The 24554-nt window shown below is 40.8% G+C and overlaps 1 protein-coding gene across 5 annotated transcripts in view; it reads left to right on the top strand.

Moving 5' to 3' along the window:
* Nucleotides 1–24554, top strand: part of CMIP (c-Maf inducing protein) — a 136473-nt gene that overhangs the window by 59514 nt on the left and 52405 nt on the right. For all 5 annotated transcript variants that reach the window (XM_075101296.1, XM_075101295.1, XM_075101298.1 and 2 more), the window contains exons 2-3: nt 13167–13292; nt 23596–23646. In XM_075101296.1, coding sequence (XP_074957397.1) covers nt 13167–13292; nt 23596–23646 — 177 coding nt within the window. The remainder of the gene's footprint in view (nt 1–13166; nt 13293–23595; nt 23647–24554) is intronic.

The following is a 24554-nucleotide window of genomic DNA, read 5'->3' as shown; positions in this document are numbered from 1 at the left end:
GTTCTTTACTCATGTGATGAAGGTTGTTGCAACCACTGGTTGCTTGTCTCAGAACGCGTCTGCAGGATCTGGACCTCCAAATGAAGTGCACCAACAGTTTTTCCTAATGACTTGCTCAAGCTGCTCTTAGTTACTGAAGGACAGTGTTATGTCTCACTTTCTTCACATGAGTAAAGCCTAGTGCCTCTGAAATAACCAATTTGGTGCTTCATGATGCAGTCTTTGTTCTTGAAACTACCAAGGCTTGTATTCATCCTACAGTACTCTCTATGCAGCGTTGTTGAATCTTGTGTGCATCTGCAGCTGTACATTTAGAGTTGGATATAATACTTCTAGGCTGACAATTATGTATTTAATCTAATGCTAGATTACTGCCAGGATTACAAGTGCAGGCCGTGTGCTAAGAAGTGCTGTTAGAATTTGGTGACATCTCCAGTACAACTGCTGCCATTGAGGTATTACTGCTGCATCATCACCTCTTGCAGGGGTCACAGCGGCAGGCCAGAACATTGTTTTTCCAGCTCCTTGTAATAACCTCCCAAATATTGATGTAAATACTAATAAAAATAAAAGAATAAAGGGCTGATGACTAGATATATCTTCGTTGTAACTGGGCGTGTAGAGACAGTGTGCTTGGGTGAGATAAAGAAAATGGGAGACAAGATGAGAATTTTGGGGGTGTGGTTTGTCTGGCACTGGTGTTTATGGCTGAGCTCATAATGCTCTGATATGCACAAGATACACTTATAGGCAGTTGCACCTTTGAAAATATGACGCTCTTCATGCCTCATCCTTGCATCACAGGAATGGCTCTGAATGTACAGTAAAGCCTTTGATCTGTACTTTGAGAGAGTTATTGGCAGAAAATTGTTAGGCTTGGCTGCAGAGGTGTTAGGTTGTGGGTCAAACTGAAACTTTGTATCAGTACTGTGGATCTGAGTCTGATTTTTTTTTTTTTTTATGTTGCAAAGAACAAGATTTGAGGTTAAGGCTCTGAACTTAAATCTGAAGCAGAGAAGTATATTCCTCAGTTGTCCTCTGGACTTTTGAGTTGAGTTTAGTGATCCAAAATCCTGCAAAATGTTGGAGTATTTGGAAATAATCTGCTACAGTGTTTATAGTATTGAATTTGGTTTTGGTTTCTGTTTTATTCATTTCCAGTAAGAATTGGTAAGCTGTTGCAAGGAAACAAGGACAAAGTCTGATTTGGAATTCAAAAATGTATATTTCCAAAAATTATATATTTTTCAGAAACAGAAAGCAAAAAGGTCCTTCTCAGCAGGATGCAGTCTAGAGAAAAAGGTAGAGGTTACTTCATTATGCAAGCTTTATATTTCCTTTCCAATAATAATACACCCTCAAAATGCCATGATAATATCTAGTCGAAGCTTGCTGATCACTTGGTACATTTTCAGAGGTTAACGTGGATGCTGTGCCTTATTTTAAGATACTTTATATTTAACCTGTTTCTTTTTCTCTGGAGGAATGATTGATAAACATTCATTATATTAAGCAGTCTTCTTTAAATGTTATCTGGGAAGATGTAAGTAGGAAAATGAAGCTGTTATATTCTTGATGCTCAACCCTTCCTACTAATTCTGCTCTGGTTATTTTTCTGATAAGCCTGACTTTTCTCTGTAGTTGCAAATAGTGCCATGAGATTCTGTTAATGCTGTAGTAACATGTAGCCAAAGCAATTAGAAGGAAGGAAGCTGATATTAACAGTAAGTTCATATATACCTTTTGCTCAGCCGTGTTTAGTGAGAGTTGCATTTATCAAATAAAATGTTAGGAAACTGAAAGATGAGAAACAAATCCGTGCATAGTTCATTGCAAGGCCAGTTATACTTTAGGGCTGGCCTGTTGTGTCACTGATCCTCTGCCGTTAGGGGAGGCAGGATAGGTGTGTAATGCAGAGCTGTCCTTAGCTGGAGGGAGCCTCACTTGTGGATTAAAGGGAGCAGGACTTGTCTTTGGTCACTGCTATGGTTGTGTGCTGTGTGGTGGCAGTGTCATACAGTGACATGATGGTATTTGTGGATTTTAATTACATAGAGGAGGGCGGGAATGGTTATCCTTTTTTCCATTCCTGCCTTGGGTAAAGCTGATGCAAGCAGAAATGGGCAAAACCCATTATGTGTATTCAGGTATAGAGTTCAAACATACATCTAATTTGGAAACTTTTGTACTCTGCAAAACCTGAAATGCAATAGAGGGGAAGCAACTCATGTTTTCAGCAATGTTTGGAGTCCACGTCATAACACACTGTGGTAGTTGTAAGTCCATGGTGGTTTGGATTCAAATTTACCATTAAATATTAATATACTTTGGTAGTATTGGCCTTCTGAAAGCTTTCTGTTGGAAAATCTGTGGCTAGCTTAACCTTGGGGGAACAGTTCTCTGAAGACCATTCAGATTTCCTTAGTAGAAATTTCTTGGAATAATAGTTATAACTATTTGGTTGTTGAGGTCAAAGCTCAGAAGTGGTATGCTTCTCTCTCCCTTTCCTCCCTAAGTGGAAAACTCGGTCTACGAAGTTGTGTTTGTAATATTTAAGATTCTATAAAAATGAGCTATTTCCTTTAGAGATAGTAAATAAATTATTAAAATAATCTTGACAGAGGGCAAGGATGTTGCTGCAGAAATACGCACGGGAAAGCTGACTTGACAATGTAATTGAGCTTGAAAACCAAAACTAATTGCCAAGGGTGGGAGTGACACCTGCAGCCATTGTGCTGACACAACCTGAAGGTCTAGCTTGTCTAAAAGGCTGGAATTATTTTAAAGCATATTTTGATATGAAACTGGATGGGAGGGGGGCAGTCATACTAGTCTAGTATGCAAAGCTGCTTTGTTGGGAGGGTGTTTTTTCACTGGATGTACACTTCTCAAGTGATATTGTATAAGTCATCTCTGTGTTGATAGGTAGTGTGCTACATAATTTTTCCCTTGAAGCAGTAGCATTGTGGCCATCTTTATGGTCTGAGAATATAAGTCAGGCCACGTCAGTATACAGAGAGAGTCCAGAAAGCCGTCTGATTCTTCCCGCAGCCTGGGAAGCACTTGTGTTTCTTCTCACCTTCAGATGTGCATCACTAGGTGCTGGCTGGGTTAAACAGCCAGTCCTTTCCAAAATTGCATCACCTAGAGATGCACCTGCGTGGTCTGGTGTGTTGTGCTGTGTGAGCCCCTGCCTGGTGTCTTGAAGTAGGAGCAGCGTGTGAGCCCTGTATCGGAGGATACAGAGGAAACAAGTGAGTGTGTTTTGTTGAGGGCTGAATCGTTCAGCTGGAACAGAAAATACTATTGGAAGACTAAGTTGGTTTAGTTTTCGCTATGAGAGAAGAGCAGCGTGTGGTGCATGAGCATCTGATAACCAAGGCTTATCTGGAAACGCATCTCTCTGGAGCCACATGCATCACAGTGCCTGGGGGGGGACTATTGCAATTCCTTGGAATTCTTCTCCAGCCTTTCAGGAGCCGCCCAGATAAATGGGTTTGCCAGTTTCACAGTGCCTGATTGTAGGGTTGCTCTTTGTTCTGCTTTTCAAAGTCTGTATGTTGAGATTACGATAATACCTTTCATAAGCAGGTGCCCATGCTTCACTCTAGGCACTCTTATTTAGCTATCTTGAAAAATAACTTGCTAGGCTAATAAATGTTGCATTGAAACAAAAAGTTTGCTAGTTGGGTATGCCAGTTTCATACCACTTCATTCTCTATGAGCACAATGCCTTTATGATTTTAGCTAAATATTTACTTTTTTAAAAAAAAACAAAGAGAAAGTGTCACTTTAAATACTTCATTGTATCCTTTTGCATAGTAAGGGAGCCTACGAAGGTAGTTTGGGTTCTAGCTGGTGCCCTGGGTCTTCTCCATTATGCATTTACCAGTCAACTGACACTTGTCTCAAATATTTACTCTGATATTTCACTGCAGTTGCCTTCTTCATTCCCTCACCATCTACCTTCCATGGAGGTATCGCACATACCTCGGTTAGCCTGTATTTAAATAGCAACACTCCCTTCCAGTACAAACAGTCAGTCATTAAACAATGAGGAAGACCAACAGTGGAGGAGGTTATGGGTGGGGCCAGGAGTGCACAAGCACAATTTTGCAGAAGACTTCCTGCTGAAAAAAAAGAAAAGGACACTTTCCGTTAGTCTCAGGGTGTGATTCTGTAGTGCTGAGAGAGACGAAATTGAGAGGAAATCACTGCTGCAAATACGAGAGCTGGATCTCACTTAAAATTATGTAGAGCTGTCCAAATTATTGTTGAAAGTAAGACATGTGAAACAAAACGCTGGCACTTTAACCATGTTTTTTCACCTCCTTCTATAGCAGAAGGTGATTCCAAGCGGCCGTGACTCATTCTCAGGAGGTCCCTGGGTTTTTTTGCCTAATAATAGCAAGAGTTTAGTGAGACTATCCTTAACAGAGTATTTTTTGAAGGTTCTGCTACATGTCCTTTCTCTTATGCAATGTACAGCAGAGGGTTGTATTAATATTTTGCTGGGAACTCAAGACCTGCTCATTTTTTCTCCAAAAAAGATCAGAACAGGGCACTCCCTGTTGGGAATTCAGGAGTGTAGTTGGGTTACTGCACTCCCTGTCCTGTACTTGTTCGTGAGATTGAGATCAGATGTGGCATCCTGGGAACTGTGGGGTTAAAAGTGCATTAAAAAGTAAAGGAAAAAAGTTGTTAAAGGAAACCGTTTGACTACTACAGTGTCTAAGGGTTTCATCACTCTACAGGTAAAAGGCATAGACATGATAAGTGGTGTTGGACAATTCTTGTTTAAACAAAGAACAAGAATGTAATATATTAGCATATTTATGTTATGTTCAGCTTTGCAACAATTTATTTTCTAGACCTTGGAAATAAAATGTAGTAAGGAATGAGTTGGGATGTGCATTAAGAAGGTGGCGAGAACTGTCAGGATTGCAGAGTCCATGTGTCAAATTCTACATATCTAATGTGACATGGGATCCTGGAGAGCTCAGTTTCTTACCAATTCAGTGTTTCATATATCACCCTTCAGGTTAGACTTCACATGCACAGGTGATAGAGATGAATGTATTGCTTCCCTTGCAGCTGCCTTCAGCCTTTTCAGTTTGTAAAACCTTAAAATTTTCCATGGGAGGTGCAGGTCCTCACACAGCAGATATGACCCCTCTACTAATAAAATGCCATTTCCTTCTTCACCTTTTGTTGACCTACTAGAGATAATGAACCTCAGGCCTCTAGAGATCCCCAAACCAGAAGTAAAAACCACTCTAAGTGCAAGGACAGTATGCGATAGAACCATGCTATTACCACTACTTAAACCAGTTCTGAAAAACACCACTGAACAGAGATTTCCTGTTTGTAGTACATGTCAGTTTGGCCATGTTTCCAGTTATTTAACAGACTGATTATTTTTCATGTGCCAACTTTGTATTTGAAATCAGCTGATGATCTTTCATTTCTAGTGTTCAGGGCTGCCCCTGGTTAAAGTAGGGATGGCATTTTAGTTTAGCATACATTGTGCCTGGCTTGGTCTGAAACCCCTACACCCAACCGTTTCTCCTCTCTCTGATTTATCAGCCTTTGATACATTTCATGGCATGTGACACGGCTGATTTATTTATTGAAAGAGAATTGAAAATAGTGAGCAGCCTTGACTCAAGAACGCTTTGTGGATGTGGTTTTGTTTTCTGTCACATCATTGTTGCTATGGTGACTTAGCAAAGATCTGTTTAGCAGTCACTTGATGTTTCATGTTGTGGGCAAAATATGGGGATTTTCCAATATTCCTCTTAACAGTTGTTTTACAGAAGTGTGTGTAAAGTCTTCTGCAGTGAGTTCCTGCTACTCTTGTTACTTATTGCTGCTTCTGTAAGGAGGTGTGTACCTGCTGTATTTTGGCTCATGGTGTCCCTTCCTTCCTGAAGTAATTTCAAGGAAGGTGGATAAACAAGCTACCCGTCTTGTCAAGGTTATCAACTGTTTCCTCCCCAGGAGGGATGTCACAGAGTGCAGTGATAAATGCAAAGGCATGGGGAATGTGAACCCTGCTAAGGAATGGTCCTTCTTATGAATCTGTTATGCAGTTTTGGAGGAGGAGTATGCGTTTGGAGCTGATTTGTATGGTTGGAGTCAGGAAGTCTGAGCTTTTTTCGCCACATCTCTCAGGCTTCTTATGGCACCAAAGGCATCATAAAGAGCATGATGCAGCTACAACCTTAACTGAGATTTTATTCTTCTAGGTTGGCAAGTGGGGGATAGTAATTCTTTGGGTTCCCTGTGTTCACTGGGAGGGGTTGAAGGCTACAGTGCATGCTTGGAGAATCGCTGCTCCAAGCAGAGGTGCTCCACCAGGCAGGCGAGTCGGGTCAATGTCTGTGAAAGTGTCTGTGACTGTGCCTGGCAGGTTGTGTCAACTGGCCTGGGAGCAGCCTTCCTGCCCGTGGGCGGTGGTCTGGCAGATTCGGCCACCATCTCGGTAGCAAAGCTGTGGTTGGCCTCCAGGTCTGCAATGGGCAGGTGCACCTTGCAGCACGTTCTCATGCCTGTTAGCAGAGGTTCGAAAGCAGGAGACAAGGTTTCTTATATAGATAGGCTTGACCTCAGAGAAAACTTTTTGGACACCAGCACTGTGTCCAATTAAGCCTTCAGCTGTACTGGAAGTCCCAGTGGAGTTCCCTTTGTCATGCCGAGCTAGCCAGAGAGAAAGGGTTCATTTCTTATGGGCTCCATAGACAGGGTCAGCTTGATGATCGACATCTTCAGAAAGTCTTCAAGATAGGTGTCATCTTTTACTCCCAGAAATTCAAATAGTTCTGTTGGTGAAATAAATGGAACACTCCTAAGCGCTCCTTCAGCTGAGTTTGACAGTAAAAGAGAAAGATCTCCTCATTTAAAAAAAATAAAATTCTACATGCATTTCAGCTAACATAATGTATAAATTTCTCCTGCTTATTTGACTCTCATGTCATGGTACATATCCCATAATATGACCTTATTTTCCCTTCCTCTTAATGATGAACTTCTGGTCTGTGCTTTAAACTTACTTCAGATCTGAATTAATTTGAAGTTCTTCCCTCTGCTGGTGTCTGCTGCACTCCTTTCGCAGACTTTGTAGCTCCTACGTCTCAATGTTGAGACCAGTTTTTTCTTGTCAGCTCTTTGAACGGTTTTGGCCAGCCCATTTTCAATAGTTCTGCAGGATCCTTCAGCCCCACTGCAGTTTGGAAGGCTTTTTTCCTGCACGGTCTGGGATAATCTATTTCTTACTGGCAGCTCTTACGTTTTTATCAGTTTTGGAAGGTTAATTAATGCAACAGCCTCCAGTCCCAGTTGTCTTAAACATTTAGAGGAGAGAAAGAGATCAATGCACATTTTTGCTCCAAAGCTAGATTTCGTTGAATTTCCGTTGAATTTCTGAGTTAGATTCTCAGCTGGTATAAATCAGTGAGGTTCCACTGAAGTCTTTTGGATGATCAGCTCAGCTGAGGATCTGGCCTTTCTTAATTAAATCGTGTCACTTACTGAAGTTGAGCTGTTCTGCACTGAGCATGTGAGGGTTGCTGCTGTATTTTTTTGCACAGAGAAATATGGGATATATTTCTACTATCTTATCTCTGTGTAGCTAGAAAGACAGACAGGTGTGTGTGTACATTTATACACATACACACAGACACAGACGGATGTTTATACACACAGTCACCCACACACAAATAAATGTGGCAGGAAAACCCCTCCTGCTTTTTCCTATCATTAATTATGCATAAGTACACTCTAGGCTTCGGCTGACATAGATGGGTAGAACCTCACTGAAGAGTTGGGCTGCTGGGTTCAAATTTGTTTCTGTGTATCAAAAAGCTGCAAAACCAAACGAGCAAAATCCCATCAGGTATTGCTACCAAACTTGGGGTCACTTGGGAACAAAGCAGCTCCAAGCAGAAATAATTTAGATTTGCCCCGCTGAGAGGTCCCTTCCCCATGGGTCCCTTGCTTAAGCACCCGTTTAAGCATCCTTTTCACCCAGTGTGGTCTTACTCCCGATGCACAGAGCAAGCGAGGTCTCTCCTTACGGTTCAACACATGAAACCTCCTACTTATCAGGGAATGGTGGTAATGGCCAGGGGTCTGGGAATCGTGACGGATTAGATGAGAATGTTGTTCCGAGGAAGCTCAGAAATTCCTTTGTGCAGCTTTGGGGTAGAGTTGGGTGTCTCCCTGTGCTGTTAGTCTTTCTGTCTGCTTTCTTATCACATTAATCTCAGTCAGATTAACATTGACTTTAAACTCTTTCAAGTCATTATGACAAGCGAGCGTGGCAGTAAATTCTTCCATATCAATAGTGAGACAAATTGTACTGCGCTGCATATTACGGGGTAGTACTACTAATTGCTTAACTTGATAAATGTCTTCTGATAGGTTATATAGTTAATGAACAAAGATGTTAATTGCTCTTATCTGAAATAGCTACATTTGCAGGGGCGTGCTCTGGAGCCATGGATGTCTCCTAACAGAGATTTATTTCAAATCATCCATTGTTTTCAGCAGTTTCAGAGTCCATTACCCTTCAGTGTGCCGACTGAATAGTCTCCACCCCCGTCAAAGTTTTGAGAGTGATCAAATCTTCCTACGTGTTATTCAGCAGGACTGAATCTTATTTGCGTATGGAAAACCTGCATGTAATGCGGTGTGCTCATCATTCTGGGCTACAGCAGCACAGCTCATTCTTAAGAGCAGCCAAGAGAGAAATAAGCACCTGACAGTGGCAGAGCAAGGGTCTGGAATAGCCCTGTTTCCCTCCACCATGTGGAGTATTTAATTGGGACAATCATTCTTCATTGCTGTTGTGTTGGTGGAGTTGTCGGTCTAAATATGTTATAATGCAACTAACCATTTCTATTTGTAGAATTCATCTTTTCTAGACACTTTCTTTGGAAGATATGCAGCTGAAGATTTAGTACATTATTATATGAGTAAGTGCACGCATGCCTCATTAACAATGGACGTCATGTTTATTCTTTCCCTTTTAGAATTTCCCATGGAAACAAGTGGGCAGATTTTTGCATTATTGAGTAGTCTGCTGCTGCCAACTTTTCCCAGAGACTTGAAGAGAAATCTAGCCCTACATGTGAGCTTACATGTTCTTCCAGTTTTGGGAGCACTGGATTCCCTTAAGATTTGATTTATAGTAGGTTTTTGTGTGTGGCTATTCTGGTACAAAGTTGTTTCAAAGCTGTATGATTAATAACTCTTTATGGAACTGAAAAAAGACAAAGTTCTCACTGAGGTTAAAACATACCTGATTTCCCAACGGAGACGTTGCATGTTCCGTTAGGAGGCTAAAGGCTAATGTGAAGAGAAAAATGTTTCCTTAGGGTTTTTGTTTGTTGTAATAGATTTCATTTTCATTTATGAGTCTCTTACAGTTTTTCAGAACATGTTCAACAGCAAACAGCCAGAAGTTAAAACTGTGACTGTAAATCTGTAAACTGACATACGTAGATTCTCTGGTCAAAGTTTCCTAAGTCAGGATTAATTTTGTAGAGTGAATGAGAAAAGTGCATTATTTTGCTTTGATAGATTTCAGATTTTGCCAAGAACTATGAATCTCCTTTCAAAAATGACAGCTATAAACATAAGAATGATTATTTTCTTAAATAAAGGCATTTGCAACTGAACTTGATGTATTACTGCTCAAAGATGCCATGGCTTTGGACTGTCTCATACCAATAATTAGACAAATATTCAGGTCCTCACTGCTCACTCCCTTCCCCATGATGTGCTGCTCTCTAAGTTATGTTAACATACTAGTTTCCGTTTCACGTTAGAAATGGGGCTGAAGGAGATAAAAAGTAATCTGGTGAAAGCTGTACGTGTTCACTCATCTGCCTGACGCCACAGCTAGACACGTATTCGTATGGGCAGAGGCGAAGTGGGTGGATGGAGCTGGGAACGCTGCTTAAACTAGTGTTGATGCCAGGTGCTTTGTGGTGACCCACTGAGGATCAGTGTCATTTTAGGTACTTTCAAATCTCTGAATCCACATTTCTGGTCTTGCATGTTGTTCTAATCTGAATTTCCCATGGAGTGACCTGCGGGTGAGGATGCAGCTTCTGGGGGTGTGTGCAAGCAAGACCAGCTGGAACATGAGAACGTGCAACACTTGCACTGCTTATTTATCAACAGTGATTCACCATGATCGACGTTTGCATACCTCAATGTCAAAATAGCCTGTGTTTTAAGAGGAACCAGTGACTCAGCCTGTGGTTTTACCTCAGGCCATTTCCTGATAAACGGCTGAACTGTGCTTGGTCTTGTAAAAACACAACCGGGGAACTGAGCCTCCCATCTGCTTGTGTGCAGGGATTAGGGAAAGGACACCTTTGTGTGAGGCTGACCTTCACCTCATTAGGGCCATGGTCTCTCTGTGGGGAGCACCATAGCCTTGTGAGGTCCGGGAAGCCTTGGGTCTGAGGACAGCTCTGTTTCAGTGCTTCTTCAGAGCATTTCTGCACAGCACTAATGTGGGAGTGTGGTCTTCAGTGTTTGACAGCATCTACAAGCACGATTTCAAGGAGCTCTACACAGTCATAAATCACTTTGCTTTAGACTCAGTTGCAAAACGGAGGTGAAGCTGCCTATAGCCGGTGTTCTCAGAACAGAAAATAGTTCATTTCCTAGAACATGGTGTTTTTAATTAAAAGAAAAATAAGGCATATAACATTGCTTATAGGGATTAGATTTTAGCTATTAATTTTTTGAGTAAGATAGCAAAAAACTGTAGCAAAGGTACAGTCTGTGACAGAAGGTATGGACATGGGATCGTATGAGCGGTATATAAACTACCTCACTGGCATAATGCTTTCATTTGGAGAGATTATCTGTTGTAGTTCTCTGCTGTGGTTTAGGTAGTCTTCCCATCCTTTGCAGACTGCAGAACTCTGTGTTCCTCCTTTATCCGTAACAAAAAGGACTGTCCTATGGGAAGAAGTTATGCCTGAGATTAAATCACTTGTGTATGGCTCAGAGCTGTGATTGAACTGGATCAGTTACCTTTAATGCTGTTTAAATGGGTGGTTTAAGGTATAGAAGAGGCTCCTTTTGGGAACAGATTCTGTGAGAATTCTTCAAATCCTCTTTGAAGTTAATGGAGGGTATTAACAGCAGTCAGCACCTTCTTAAGAGAGAAATTTAAATTGCTTTGATTAATTTCATTTTATATTTGCGTCGGCTGGTTCTGGGTTTCTCCCTTCTCCAGTCGTTCAGAGTATGTTTCTGATAACTTTGCCTCCTGAGAGCATAGGAGATTTTATGTTAGCTGTTTTCATATTTTTCCCTGAGTGTTGTAATGCTGATTACCAAAGGATATTGGGCCTTTGGCTTCCTGTGAGAACTAGATAATTACTCTACTGTAGGCAACGCATGACGTACAGTATCAGTGTTAAGCCACTGGGATTCCAGTCACTAGTGTAGAACAATATTGTGGGTAAATGAATAAGCAGAAGTTTATCATACTTCCTGCATAACAAGGTTTTCGTTAAAGAGACAGCAAAAATTGTTTTCGGCAAGGGCTAGTATAAAACGAAGGCTGCCGCAACAAATGTTGCTGAAGAATATATTAAACATTAAAGTTCAGTTCCCTGGCTTGCTGGATTTTTCTTGCTGAAAGGGCAACTGACTTTTTGTAGCAGCAAAGGTGGATGACATGGCCATCATTACATTGTGGCAGATGACGTTTATGGCCTTATGAACACATATGAAGTATATAACTTCGAAGTACGATTTCCAGATGCACCACCTACTTAACTTATGGAAGAAAGTTCTACCAATAAGAAGTAGGGACGTTCTAAATGCAATTTGCTTATTTCACACTCGCCCCCAGGAATTCTGTATTGTGATTTTAAGAATTGGCCCTGTTTGACCCTGAGATAGATGTGGTTTCTCCCTTGCCTTCTTTATTTCAAGACTGTCAGTTAAAAATAACTTACGTATTGGGCACAGTGGGAGTAAGTTTGAGAAGTTATATGTAAACTAGTAATGGTGAGAAAATAATTCATAAATGTAATGAGCTCTCTTCTCTTGCAAGACATGGCTATCCCAAGGGTTTATCCACGTGGTGGGATTAATCAGCATTTTTGCATGGAAATAGTTTCTCTGCCATAGCAATACTGATCAGTTTGCTTATGCTATAACAAAGCAAAATAAATTATGTCTTAGAGGACCTCTATTAAATGCTCAGATTACTTAAACAACATGAAGACTTGCATAAAGTACAGCGTATGTATGCATACTTGATAAATACACAGCTATGTCTCTGCACTTACGTTTAGGACATAATTTTACGTGTGCTGGCATGTATACATTTATATTTCAGCTTATCTCAGAGATAATTGTGTTTCCATAATGCCTAAGAATTATGGGGATAATAGTAAGAAGTTCCATGTTTAACTTTGTTTCCTTGCTACCATTGATTTATATTGTACGTGTAGTTGCAAAGCACGGTCACTTACTTATGTTTTAATTGTGACTTTCACTTTAAACTGGGCATCAGCAGTCAGTGCAGGAAATCAGTACTTACGTATAGGCTGAGATGAGTAAGTTGGTTGCTCTCCGTCTGTTTAAGTCTAAAAGCTGAGGGCTGAATCTTAGGAGCCCCAAGAATTACTGTCAAATGTAGCAGTCTAGACTTTGATGATGTGCTTGATCAACCTTGCAGCCAGGGAGGAGAACAAGAATGCATGGACTAAAACTACCTCAATATAATACGCTGCTGTTCTGCATGTATGAATGAGATGCCGCTTCATACATTGATAACATTGATGCGCGTGGCCAGACCTCTTCATTGCTCAGTTCAACTTGAGATTAGGTTCCATTGATTTTGGGTCCAGAGCAAATGTAGTTTGACATTTTTGTATATCGGGCATCTAGGTCTGGCCTGGGTTTGTTTTTATGTGGGAGATCTTACACTTAAACAGGTTGGATGAAGGTGCTGGCTGGGTCTCTCTGTTGAATGGCCTGTATAGGAATTTTGCTTTCCACTTAGGTTTTTTGCAGATATTTTTCAATACCAAGAGTAATTTAAGTAGTGCTGTTCTTACTTTGAAATTGTGAAACTTCTGATGACTAAGTAAAGCTTTGTTTTCCTCTCCTTTGTTTTCTTGCAGCCAACTGGGTACATGGAAAACTCAATTTCCTACAGTGCTATTGAAGATGTTCAACTGCTTTCCTGGGAGAATGCCCCTAAGTACTGTTTACAGCTCACAATCCCAGGGGGTACTGTCTTACTGCAGGTATAGTAAACACAGGAGTACAATTTTCTTTCTCTCTTACTATGGATCTCCTTTAACTTCTGTTTGCTGTGCATGAAGTCTTAATTAGATGGACTCAGAAAAGGCAGAGAACTCAGTGCTGTCAAATTATCTAACCACCAGAAAATTTGCTCAGGGTGGTAGGTCTGAAACTCTTCATGTTGTTTGACAGTCAGAATGGAAATTTTGGGCCCCAGCAATTAAATCTTCTTGCTGATTAATAATGCTCTGTGGAAAGGCACATTGATGCAGGCCTGGAACAGTTGCATTTTTGCATTTAGTCCTGTTCTGGCATGAAACAAGTTAAAAATTTCATCCTACAATTGATATAAGAAACCCGTAACTTGCACTGGGACTGACAGGTGTCTTTTTTTAACAGATATTGGATCTTCACTGAAAGATTTCAGTATGTTTGTATGGATATCTACATATGCTAGTTCTCTAAGTGTTGTTTTCAAACAGAAGACACTGTGTTTATGTTACTCCGGATTTCTTCATCCACTTGTGAAGCTTTGTAGGACTCCTTAGGTCACTGCAAGTTTTAGTGACAGAAAAGCACTCCACAGCACTGAGCTTTGGAGCTACTTTAGAGCAGGAAAAGAAAAGCAACTGAAAACCCCTCTGCTTGGCCCCCAAAGAACTTTGAACAGTCATAACTTGAAAAAGACTGAATTGACTCCAACTTAACTCTTACCATAGTTCTCAACATTGTTTCAAAGAAAATTTGTTATCCTCTGGGAATTTACTTTTCCAGTTGAATATACAGCCATGACTGTTGTGTTTATGCATTTCTGGCAGGTAGGACTGTAAACATACTGGGTGAGTAGTTTCTGCAGAAAATGTGAAGAAAAGATAATTTTAAACTGTGGATAACTCATGGACAATTTAAAAGGTTTGGTTTTATTTTTTTAAAAGTATTAACAACTTCAAAGGATTGATCATAATAGAGCTTGTGTGTTTGGGTATATATATACACACACACACACTTTAACTATACCAATGTAGTCCAATAGATAAGAAGAGGGAAATGTACTGAATGATACACTAATGACTACAATGACCACGTCTGCTGGATCATGAGAATCATGGTATGCCGTGCACTGATCCATGCTGTGCAGTCCAGCGTTTAGAATAGACTATTTCAGTTGGAAGGGACCTACTGTGTTCATCTAGCCCAACTGCCTGACCAATTCAGGGCTGACCGAACATTAAAGCATGTTGGTCAGGGCATTGGCCAAATGCCTCTTAAACACTGACAAGCTTGGGGCATCAACCACCTCTCTAGGAAGCCTGTTACAGTGTTTGACCACCCTCTAGGTAAGGAAATGCTTCCTAATGTCAGCCTAAACCTCCCCTGGTGCAGCTTTGAACCATTCCCATGCACCCTATCACTGGATACCAGGGAGAAGGGATGAGCACCTCCCTCTCCACTTCCTCTCTGCTGGAAGCTGTAGAGCAATGAGGTCGCCCCTCAGCCTCCTTTTCTCCAAACTAGACACATCCAGTGTCCTTATCCACTCCTCATAGGGCATTCCTTCCAGAAGGAATTTCATTATTTCTTGGTGATGAATTGTTTGCTGAAGCCATTGTAGGTCCACAAAGTACGTGGCACCATCTCTATCCGGGGGGGGGTTTAGTCAAAACTGTTTTGAAATGGCTCTGCCTGCAGATCATGACAAAAACAACCAAGCGGTATCATTCAGTAACCCAAGGCTAGATGCCAAGCTCCGTACTATAGACTTCCGTAGGGATGTGGAAAGCAAAGTTGACTCTGAGTTGGGAAGCCAGTATGACTAACACGAGGCTGTGCTAATATCAGGGGCAGCTAGGTCCAGCTCTTCCTTGCCTTCATTTCAGACAGGCTGATGGGTCTGCCATACACAGAACTGTTTACCAGCAGCTCAGAGAACACAGTGCTTGACTTCAGCCCTTCACGTGGTTGCTGTGCTTGGGGTTTGGGGTGGTTTTGGAATGTCATAAAAACATGAGGTTTTGATGATTTTCAGTGTGGCAAATACACTTTCACTCTGAAACGGTTAGAGGTGTACGTGGAATCATTCATGGGCACATCCTTTGTTGAGTATATTTCTGGAGCTCCCTTTAATTTACTTCACTGGTGTAATCCTGGGGTTTTGGAGCTCTGTAAAAGGCGGCTGCAGCCGTTCCCTCATTTTAAGCTGAAGATGGTGCAGCTAAATAAGTTTGGGATGACCTGAGAACATCTAACTTCATGGACTCTCTTGGTGTGTAGGTGGTATTTGTGTGTGCCTTTTCACATGTCCTTGCAAACAGGCAGGTGTCCTGCACGCGGAGCATACCTACATGCCTCTGCTCAGTGCCTAGGAAATTTCGGTGGCTCAAAATGCCTTACTGATTTTAGGTGTTACTGGGGAGTGTAGGGAGCCTGAATTTCAGACAGGCAGCTGCAAGCCCACCTAAGTCCCGATTCTGTGGTTTGAAATACCTCTACTGTGCCTGACACTGGGGAAGGCAGGAAGATGAGCCATTGTTTCCCAACAGCTAGATTAAGGTCCTTATTATTGATGAAATTTTCCTTGTCTAATCTGTTAATTGAATTAATTAGAAAGAAACTAATTTGTCAAGTTGGATGATTTTGATTTTTTTTCTTGTGATAGTTTTGACGCTATTTTCCCCATAAATTTCCTTGTGGTGCTAGTATTTATATTTATATCTGTTTCAACAGCTGGAATAGTTACATCTGCCTTTCCAAATTCTGTTTCTAAGTCTCTATGGTAGCTGCCTTTATGGGTCTGCTTAATAGGAAACAAGATAAAGTTTGAACCCACAGCTCTCTGCTGACTTTAAAGGAAATTGGTAGGGCGTGCAGACTTCAATCTGGAGCAGCCTGCCATTTGTTTCTTTAAAAAAAAAAACACAAACCAAACACACAAATAATTACATTTGGGAGAAAGTAACATCTTAGCATGTATGCTTTGGTATTTTCTTTGAAAAGATCGGTGTCTTTATATAACCTCCTAGGAACTGATAAAGTGGAATGAGCTGGGCTTCTGTTGTGTTTATTGCTGACTGGCTGAGCAGACTGGATCAGATTACATTATAACTCTATGGGAATTTCTACATACTTGAAAATACAAACTTCAAAAAATGTTTTTCGTATGACTCGGTCCTTGTTAGTGTCTCAATTCATCAAATGTGGCCAGATTGTAGGGAGTGTAAAAATAGATTTTCCTTATACAATTGTAATGTGTATTCACAAATCCAAAACAGTACTAAAAGGTTTGTTTAGTATGCTTCAGAAATCAAGATGCAAAACCTCAATTTATCAAGTAGTCAAACTGACAGAAATTCTTTAGTATCTGTGACAAAGAGTCTAAGTATCCAAAAGATGTGTTCACTGATGTGCTGGGAAACAGAGATGCTGAGAAATTAACCCGTGCATACTTCAGTATTTCCAGGCTTCCAGGAGACTTCAGTACGTTTATGGGAAACTGGGACTTCCAGTCTTTTATAAAATCATTCTGCCCTGCTAGTCTGAGCAGCAGCATGCTCTGATGTAATGTCCAGCTCTGGTATCAGGAAGTGTATGATAGTGGAACAAGTCAAACCTAGTCCAAAACATGTTCCCAGTACTGTTTCTTCTGAAGTGCACTTTGGGTGAAATCTGTTGTGTTTGTGTCCCCCCCCACCCAAGTCTTGATCTAAATGAGTTTTATATATAGAGAAATATTTAAACGAACTCACCCCCAATTTATTTCGTATTCCTGATTAATTTCAATTTTATATTTTGATACATGTTTTTGCACATGCTGTATTGTAAATTCTTTAATACTATGGGATACTATTGACATGGTTTGACATCAGATGAAGCATTTTAGTAGTTCTGAATCACAGGCCTTCCTGATTTTTTTCATTTTGCAGAAAAAAATTAAAATTCCAACTTCAGCTTAACTGTTTTGAAGCAGAGCAAATTTTGGACAACTGGCATTCCCCTCAGATGGAAATTAATTTCCAGCAATCCTTGTGGGAGGATGTCGGCATGTGGTGTTAGAGCGTCCTTCGTGTATTTGTCTGTGTTAGGCAGGACAAATGCCACAAGAGAGTCCGAGTCCATGTTCAAGTTCTCATCCCTCCTGTCTGCTGTCACCAAGGTCTATTTCTGGCTTATTACTGCACAGTAATGAGTCAGAGAAGGAAGAGTGCCATTACCTTTCCTTACATCATCCTGATGTCCTCACATAGCAATACTGACCCATCCCAACCTATTTTAACACATGAAATCTGACAAGCAGCACCGGAGGTGATGCAGCTTCTCTTAGGAAATTGGATCATGGTAACAGGATGTGTCTACCTGGATTTCAGTGGAGGATTTGGTTCTCAGGCAGCAAACAACTTAATCTGGGCTGGGATCACATCGAGAAGTCATCTTCGTGTGTGTGCTTCCCACTCAGTGTTTGTTGTATAAGCACAACTGTCTGAGCACAGGCATGTTTCACCGCCCAGTGTTCGGGGATTCTTGTCGTCCCTCGTGGAAGTCATGGACAGTCAGTTTTTTCTAGATATGCTGGTGGCTTGTGCTTTCTTTCCTCCTGCCAAATGATGTGGTCCCTGGTCCTTCTGATGAGCAGCAATCAGCTCTCGCAGATTTTTTTTTTTTCTTTCCTACAATTGGGATAGCAGGTGTGAAAGAAAGCATTGCTGAAGGTGGCTCGTAGGCTGTAAGCTCTTTAGGCCAGGAAACAGGAGCTAAATTTAGCCTTTGAAGAAGCGTGAGCTCTTTAATATCAGTAATAGCTGGGCCTGCTTGAGCTGGGCTAAACTTCTACTCTTTTGCTTTCCCTTAGTAAAGCACGATGTGTGGTTATGGTATTGTGTGGATGATTATGAAGAGGATGCTGCTATTGATAGTGAAATAACTGGAATAACCTTTTGAGAGAGATTGAAAACAACTTGGAGTGTAATTTCACAAGCTGCTTAGCACCAAACGTAAAAAGAGTCCCAGGAAAAAGGCTTTGGTATTCCAGTCATTACAGTACTGTCTGCTTTCCTGTGGTGCCCTTTCTTTTGGTTGGATCCTAAATGCCTTAAAGCCACCACTTCCATCCCTACTGCTAGTGTTGTTTTATTCATTTCTTGGCAATCAAGTGTAGTCAGAAGGAAAAACAAACAGAAGAGGAAGCCTTGACAAGCACAACAATCACACGTTCAGCTCGGTGCTTGAGCACACTGTTTTTGCCAGGGAGTCCCCACGGTAAATGTTTCCACTGGATTTTTTAGTAACACTTTATTTTAGTCTTCTCAGAGAACCTGGCTTTTGTTTTAAGCACGAGTCCAGCCAATGCTGCTGGTGTGGAAAAGGTCATGCGAGGGCCAGAATCCAGCATAGACGGGCAGTAATTTCAGGAGGAAAATAGCATTTCTAGCAATTATCAGCAACTCCGTCTGTATGTTGAGTTAAGCCAGAAGAGGGGCAGGTTTCTCTTGCAGGCTGTCCATGTTGTGGAGGTGCAACGCTGGGATGTGCAGCAACAGTATAAAGGTTTTGTAGTCTGCACGAGGCAGCAGTGTATGTGCCATGGGGGTTCGACTTCCTGCAGCCCTAAGCCGCTCTGCTCCACTGTTCCTGTGGGCTGGTAATAAATTGGCGCGGAGAAGCCTGCAATATTTTACAAGTCCCGGTAATGAATATCAGCTGGAGGAAAGCGTAACAAAACCCCATCCTACTGACCAGAGAGCAACTGAAAGAGAAACAGAGTAAAACCAGGAAGAGTTAAAAACAGACTCTGGATCATCAGATCCCACTTATTGCCCCATCTTTTCAGACGGCAGAAACCCATAGGAGGGTATGTATGAAGGGTGCTGTTTTAAGGAAAAATCTGGGAACTTTTTGCTATGTGGACAAGCCTGTTCTTGTATTCTTCTGAGTAACGCACGTGCCAGGAAAAAGGGATGCCGTAGTGCTAACTTACTGTTACAGAAACCTGGTAGCATTAGCATGGCATGTGCAGTGTGGTGGAAATTTCTGCTGATGCTTGTTGCTGTAGACATTGGTATAATGGGAGCTGTGAGTATTATGTTAGCTAAAGGTCTTCACCGTCATTTCTGGACTGGCTGGTTTCTTGCAGAGTTTCAGGTGTTCTGTTTCTCAGGTTCCTATTTTGTCTTCTCCTCGCCTGGGTGGAAATTACTGCAGGGGCAGTAACACAGGCATGAACCAAGTGTTCAGTTTCCTATTTTTGTGAGAAAAAAGCAAATTTGCTTTTAAAAAGTTCACTGCTTTTTAATGAAAATGTGTATTCCTAGTTGTTGCCTAAGAAATGAAGTGGTTTGGGTGTAGAGAAAAATACTTCCCTTTTTCAGCAGAGATGTAAAATTACTTGTTGACCAAAGCTCTGTATATGCAGGCATTTAATCTCTTGCACAGTTTTCCTCCTGTGAGCAGTATTTTTGCAGCTAATGAAATTAATCCTATGAGTAAAATTGGTACTGCAGCTGATGCCAGGTGGCTTTTCCTCTCTGACTGAACATTTACACCCCAGAAATTAGAATATAAAATCCTTCAGAGCTTAGCTCCAGGTTAACTCATCTTAAAAAAAAAAAAAAAAAAAAAAGTATTACCTACAGTAGGCATTCTTGAAGTAAATATTCTTCCTCCTCACTGGAATAATAATAAATAAGCTACAAGTGGTTTGAATCTTATTGTACCTTCTGAGAGTTTTACTGCCACATTTTCCTGTTTTCTGAAGTACTTCTCTACTATGTTGTGGTTGTGTAAAAACAATGGGAGGCCTTGACTGTGCAAGAAGCTCCCATCAGTTGGACCGTGTGCCACCCACAACCCTGCTAACGCCATTGCATTTGAGACCAAAACTCTTAGCAGAATTGGGGCCTAAACATGCCAAACACACAGAGGGCCCAAACTATTATTTTACATAGACAGGTTATAAAATCTCCATTGCACTTCATTCCTATCTCATTGACTATTTGTAAGAACAGCAGGCAAAACATTTCCATGTTGAACCTTTTCTTGTTTTGAGTTGGAAAGTTGCTGTAAGATTAGTGGTGTAGAACCAGGCCCACCATACGGGCAAGGCTGAGGGTAAGAACAACTTTCTCTGGGCAGTCAGAACACCTAAGGAAAGCCTGTTCTGAAGTATTTTGTGTCTCATTTTCTGCTCTTCATTGTACCCTAGAGCTGAATAAATATAGTAGGTTATGCCCCCAGCTGGAATGAAAAAATGTAGTTGTCAGTTCCTGGGAAGTGATGACTTCAGTGCAGAAGTGCTGGGCTCCAGAAATGCACGTCAGATAAAGCATGTAAATGTGCGTGCGTGTGCAGCCCCTATAAATGCATAGTAGTTCTCTCCACTGCTTCACACTTAAGTGCTCATTGCTCCAAACTGCAGAAATTTTATGCACAGTAACCTGTATGCTTGAGTAAGTCAGTGTGTGTGGAGATGGCCATCGGGATGAGCACCGACAAGAGCCTTATGGCTATGAAGCTTCCTGTTCTTTTGGTGAGAAAGAAATATTCCCTGTAGTCCCTTCCTCATTGTAAGCCTGAAAAAGAGGAGGGAGGAACGAGGGATGCTGTGCAAGACCGAGCTCTTTGTTGTCCTCCGCAAAAGATCCAGCGTTTCCTGCACAGGGCTGTGGTTTTGCAGCTTGCTGGAGTCAAGCAGGCGGAAGGGTGCACTGGAGGGATTAGGCTCTGCTGCCTGGGAGAAGTGGGGAATGCTGCTGTCAGACAGCTCCATCCAGATAACAGTGGTTGGGTTAAATGCATTCAGTCTAGCTGTGTTGAACACTGTGGAAAGAGTGCTGGTGAAAGGACCACTGACTTTCCAAATTCCTCTTACCGTTGAGTCCTGATCATTAACAGAAGTGTGGGGATTACCTAAAGGTTTGTTTTTCCACTTTTGCATTCACTTTGTCTTTTTTGTCTTAGTTTTCCTTGGGAGTGGTCTTGAATGACAGCCCGAGCTCTGAGGGTTTCTAGTTTTAGAGTGGTTCAAACTCCTAACCTAGATCCAGATGCAAGTTTTCTTGATCACTTCTCCTCTACAAGAGCTAACACTATGTGTAGACAGTGCCTTGGTCCCGCACTTGGAACCTGGTCACTTTACAAAAAGCATTTAAAAAGTAAAATTAACATATCGCTGCCGTCAAGTTAAACAAATCTTTCCTCTGCTGGCGTTGGTTTTGCCTTTTAGAGCATTCTTTGTGTTCTCCTCCAGTATTTTCAGTCTGCTTGTGTCTCTACCTCTGCCTGAGGTATATACTCAATCTGCGTATGTTTTTTTTTTAAGGAAGTATGGATGTGTAACTTGCAATATTATACATGCTCGAGCCTACAAATTCTTTAAGTTTTACTTGTTCTTTAAAGGGCTTTGATGCTAGTATTTGAAATGAAGTTTTTTTGTTCTCCTCTGTAAAACAGTTTTCTCCTTTAAGAAAAAAGGTTTGAATTTGAAATGGAATCTTTCAAAGAAATCTGGTAGGTTTTTAAAGCATTTTGTCTGGACGAAGATAAGAAATATCTAAGCATATTTATTTCATACCTTTTTAATGATGTTAAAAATATTATTCAGGATTTTTGTAGCAAATTATTTTTAACCTTTTTATATATTAAAATCCAATATAAAGTATATTGAATAGAAATTCAGTTCTACAATGCATATAGGTAAAAGGTCTATCTTATCATATGTTATAATGCACGCATATACATAATAACAGAAAAAATCATGAATTATTGACAAGCCAAGATATCCCAAAGATTTGCACTCTAAATGTTTTTAGTTTTCATTGCATGCCAAAAAAAAAAAAAGGAAAATATGCTTTTTTGTTTTCATTTGTAGCAAATTCATATCCTGATATGTCAGCATTCTTCATGAAATTGAAAGTTTGTTTTTGTTAAACTCTGTGGTCAGCCAAGATTATTTATGATAGATTTATTCTGCGTTATCACCTATTGATCTACTGGAGGTACAATTGATTCTATTAATATATAAATAAATAATATGTAATATATATAGAAAAAAGCATTACTCCATTTAATTCAGAGAAACCAGTCCAAATTTATGACACCAAGACATTAGTATCTGACCTTGAGATTAAACACAGCTTTGGTAACCATGCAACTTTTTTACTTCTAGTATTCTTGCCATTATCAGTGAACCGAACCAGTGTCAGGAAACAAAATTCGTTGTGGGGTGTGGATTTTGAATACCTACCTGAAAAGGTGTGAGGGAGTGAAAGTTGTTGAAGGATGCTTTGATTTGCAAGAAGCTTGTGTTTTTTAGCTGGTGAAGAGCTTTACCTTTTTTTTTCTTTAAAAAAAATAATAAAACCCCATGGATTTATGGGCTATCCTGTAATTTTCACTGATTGTGTAAAACATTTTGAATCGTAAGTAAAAATTGCCCGTTGGCAGTGTTGAGATAGACTTGGAAAAGCCAAAGGGCATCTCTACCCACTCAAATATTTCAAACTTATGTCACCTTGTTAAGGCATGCATATTTACGTCACTGTAGATGCTTTTATATTTTTTGATACTGAGCCTGTTGACCTTTGGTGTGTTGAACTATTCCTTCATTGGCTATGAACCTGGCTTCACACTGAGAATTTCTGGCAGCTCTGCTTAATACAGACAAAAACGGGTGATCGCTGGGAGTGATTATTGCAACATATATGCCGTTGCTGCAAACAGTCCATGCATGTATCTGCAAGTCTGTGTGCGTTAGGCTTTTCACTCTGTTATAATATTGCTGAAAGAGCTAAGATGTTATTTGAATTGCTTTGGGGCCAGCTGAGGAACAGGACAAGAAGGGAAACTAGAGTATGGAAAAAACCCACCCCTCCTAGTAAAATGTCAACCAGTTGTCTTAGTCTGCTCTCGATGATGAATAGCAAAGGCAGATGTCCCACAGACATTAAAGATCTGACCAAAACCTGACTGAAATCAGGGAAGATTTTTCAGTCTTTGCGTTGGACATCTTTTCATAGGAGGTTATTGTTTTGTGAGGGTTTGGTTCAGTATTTTACATTTACAGCAAGGTTGTCTCATCACTGCTTTCTGTGAAAATAAACTGCTTATAATGTAAAGTTGTAGCTCTGAGCAAAGAGTTTCCCTGACTTTGATGAGGCTGGGGGTGAAGTTAGCCGGGGTCATAAAGTTCAGAAGAATATGGTGGGTCAGCCTTATTGGTTTTAGGGCACACATGGGTCATTTGCTTTAGTTTTAGCTGGGTGATCTGAAACACTGGTGGAAACTAATGATTCTGTCTGTAACTTCTGTTTATTGCAGGCTGCAAACAGTTACCTGAGGGATCAGTGGTTCCATTCTTTGCAGTGGAAGGTAAGTTCTGCACTTCACTGTCTTCCTTGTCTGTCTCTAAGAATGCTTTTTAGCATTCCCCATTCCTTCATGGAAGAGCCCTGAATGGATGAAGTTGTTTTCTTACAGAAACTCTAAATCAGAACACGTATGCAGTTTCAAATTGTTCATATCATGAATGAAGTGGTCAAATTAACTTGTTACATAGCTCAGCTTTATCAACGTGTGGCTGCCTTCAAAAAGTAGATAACCAGTAAATTCACATTTAAACAGTATAGAGATTGGATGGGTTTGGTTTTATACTATGAAGTGTAATATGTTGCAGAATTACTACAGCCTAATCATGTGCTCTGGACTCTTGGGATACTTGGGGGCTTTGTTTGTTTGCTTCTTTTTCTGAGAAACTAGGGAGAAAGAGTCTTTTAGAGTTGCTTATTCTAAATAGCATCAATCTGTTACGCATCTGTCGGTGTTTATGCTTTAGGATGATTGGGATTTAAATGCAGTTTCCATTTCAGAGGTCTTGAGCCCTTTCTCATTTTCAGTGGGAGCAATAGACTGATGGCCCTGAGTAGGGGAAGTGGATCACAGTGACAACATTGTCTCTCAAAAACAGCACGTTCCTCATAGAAAACTCTAGCTGCTGACCTTTTGATGGAGTCTGTATGGATCTTTGATGCAGCTGGAAACAAGTTTTGGCCAGATGCAGAACGTCATCCTCTCGTCTTGTGGTGGGAAACACAAGTAGTAGCTTTTCAGCTCAGGGCTTGTCTTCGGCAGGGTTTCAGTGAAGTCAGCCAGGTTGGCTGTGTAGCTTATCAAGATTTCAGGCTGCTGACAGCAACCACATGTGAAAATATAAGGAAGTCCCTCCCACCGGACTGGTTTTATTGTAGGTGTGTTTGGTAGTTGCAAAATAGTTGTGTGGA

This window comes from Phalacrocorax aristotelis, chromosome 8 (genome assembly GCF_949628215.1).
Source record: "Phalacrocorax aristotelis chromosome 8, bGulAri2.1, whole genome shotgun sequence".
Taxonomy (NCBI): domain Eukaryota; kingdom Metazoa; phylum Chordata; class Aves; order Suliformes; family Phalacrocoracidae; genus Phalacrocorax; species Phalacrocorax aristotelis.
The sequence above is the reverse complement of the archived record's forward strand: the minus strand, read 5'-3'. Positions and strand labels throughout refer to the sequence as shown.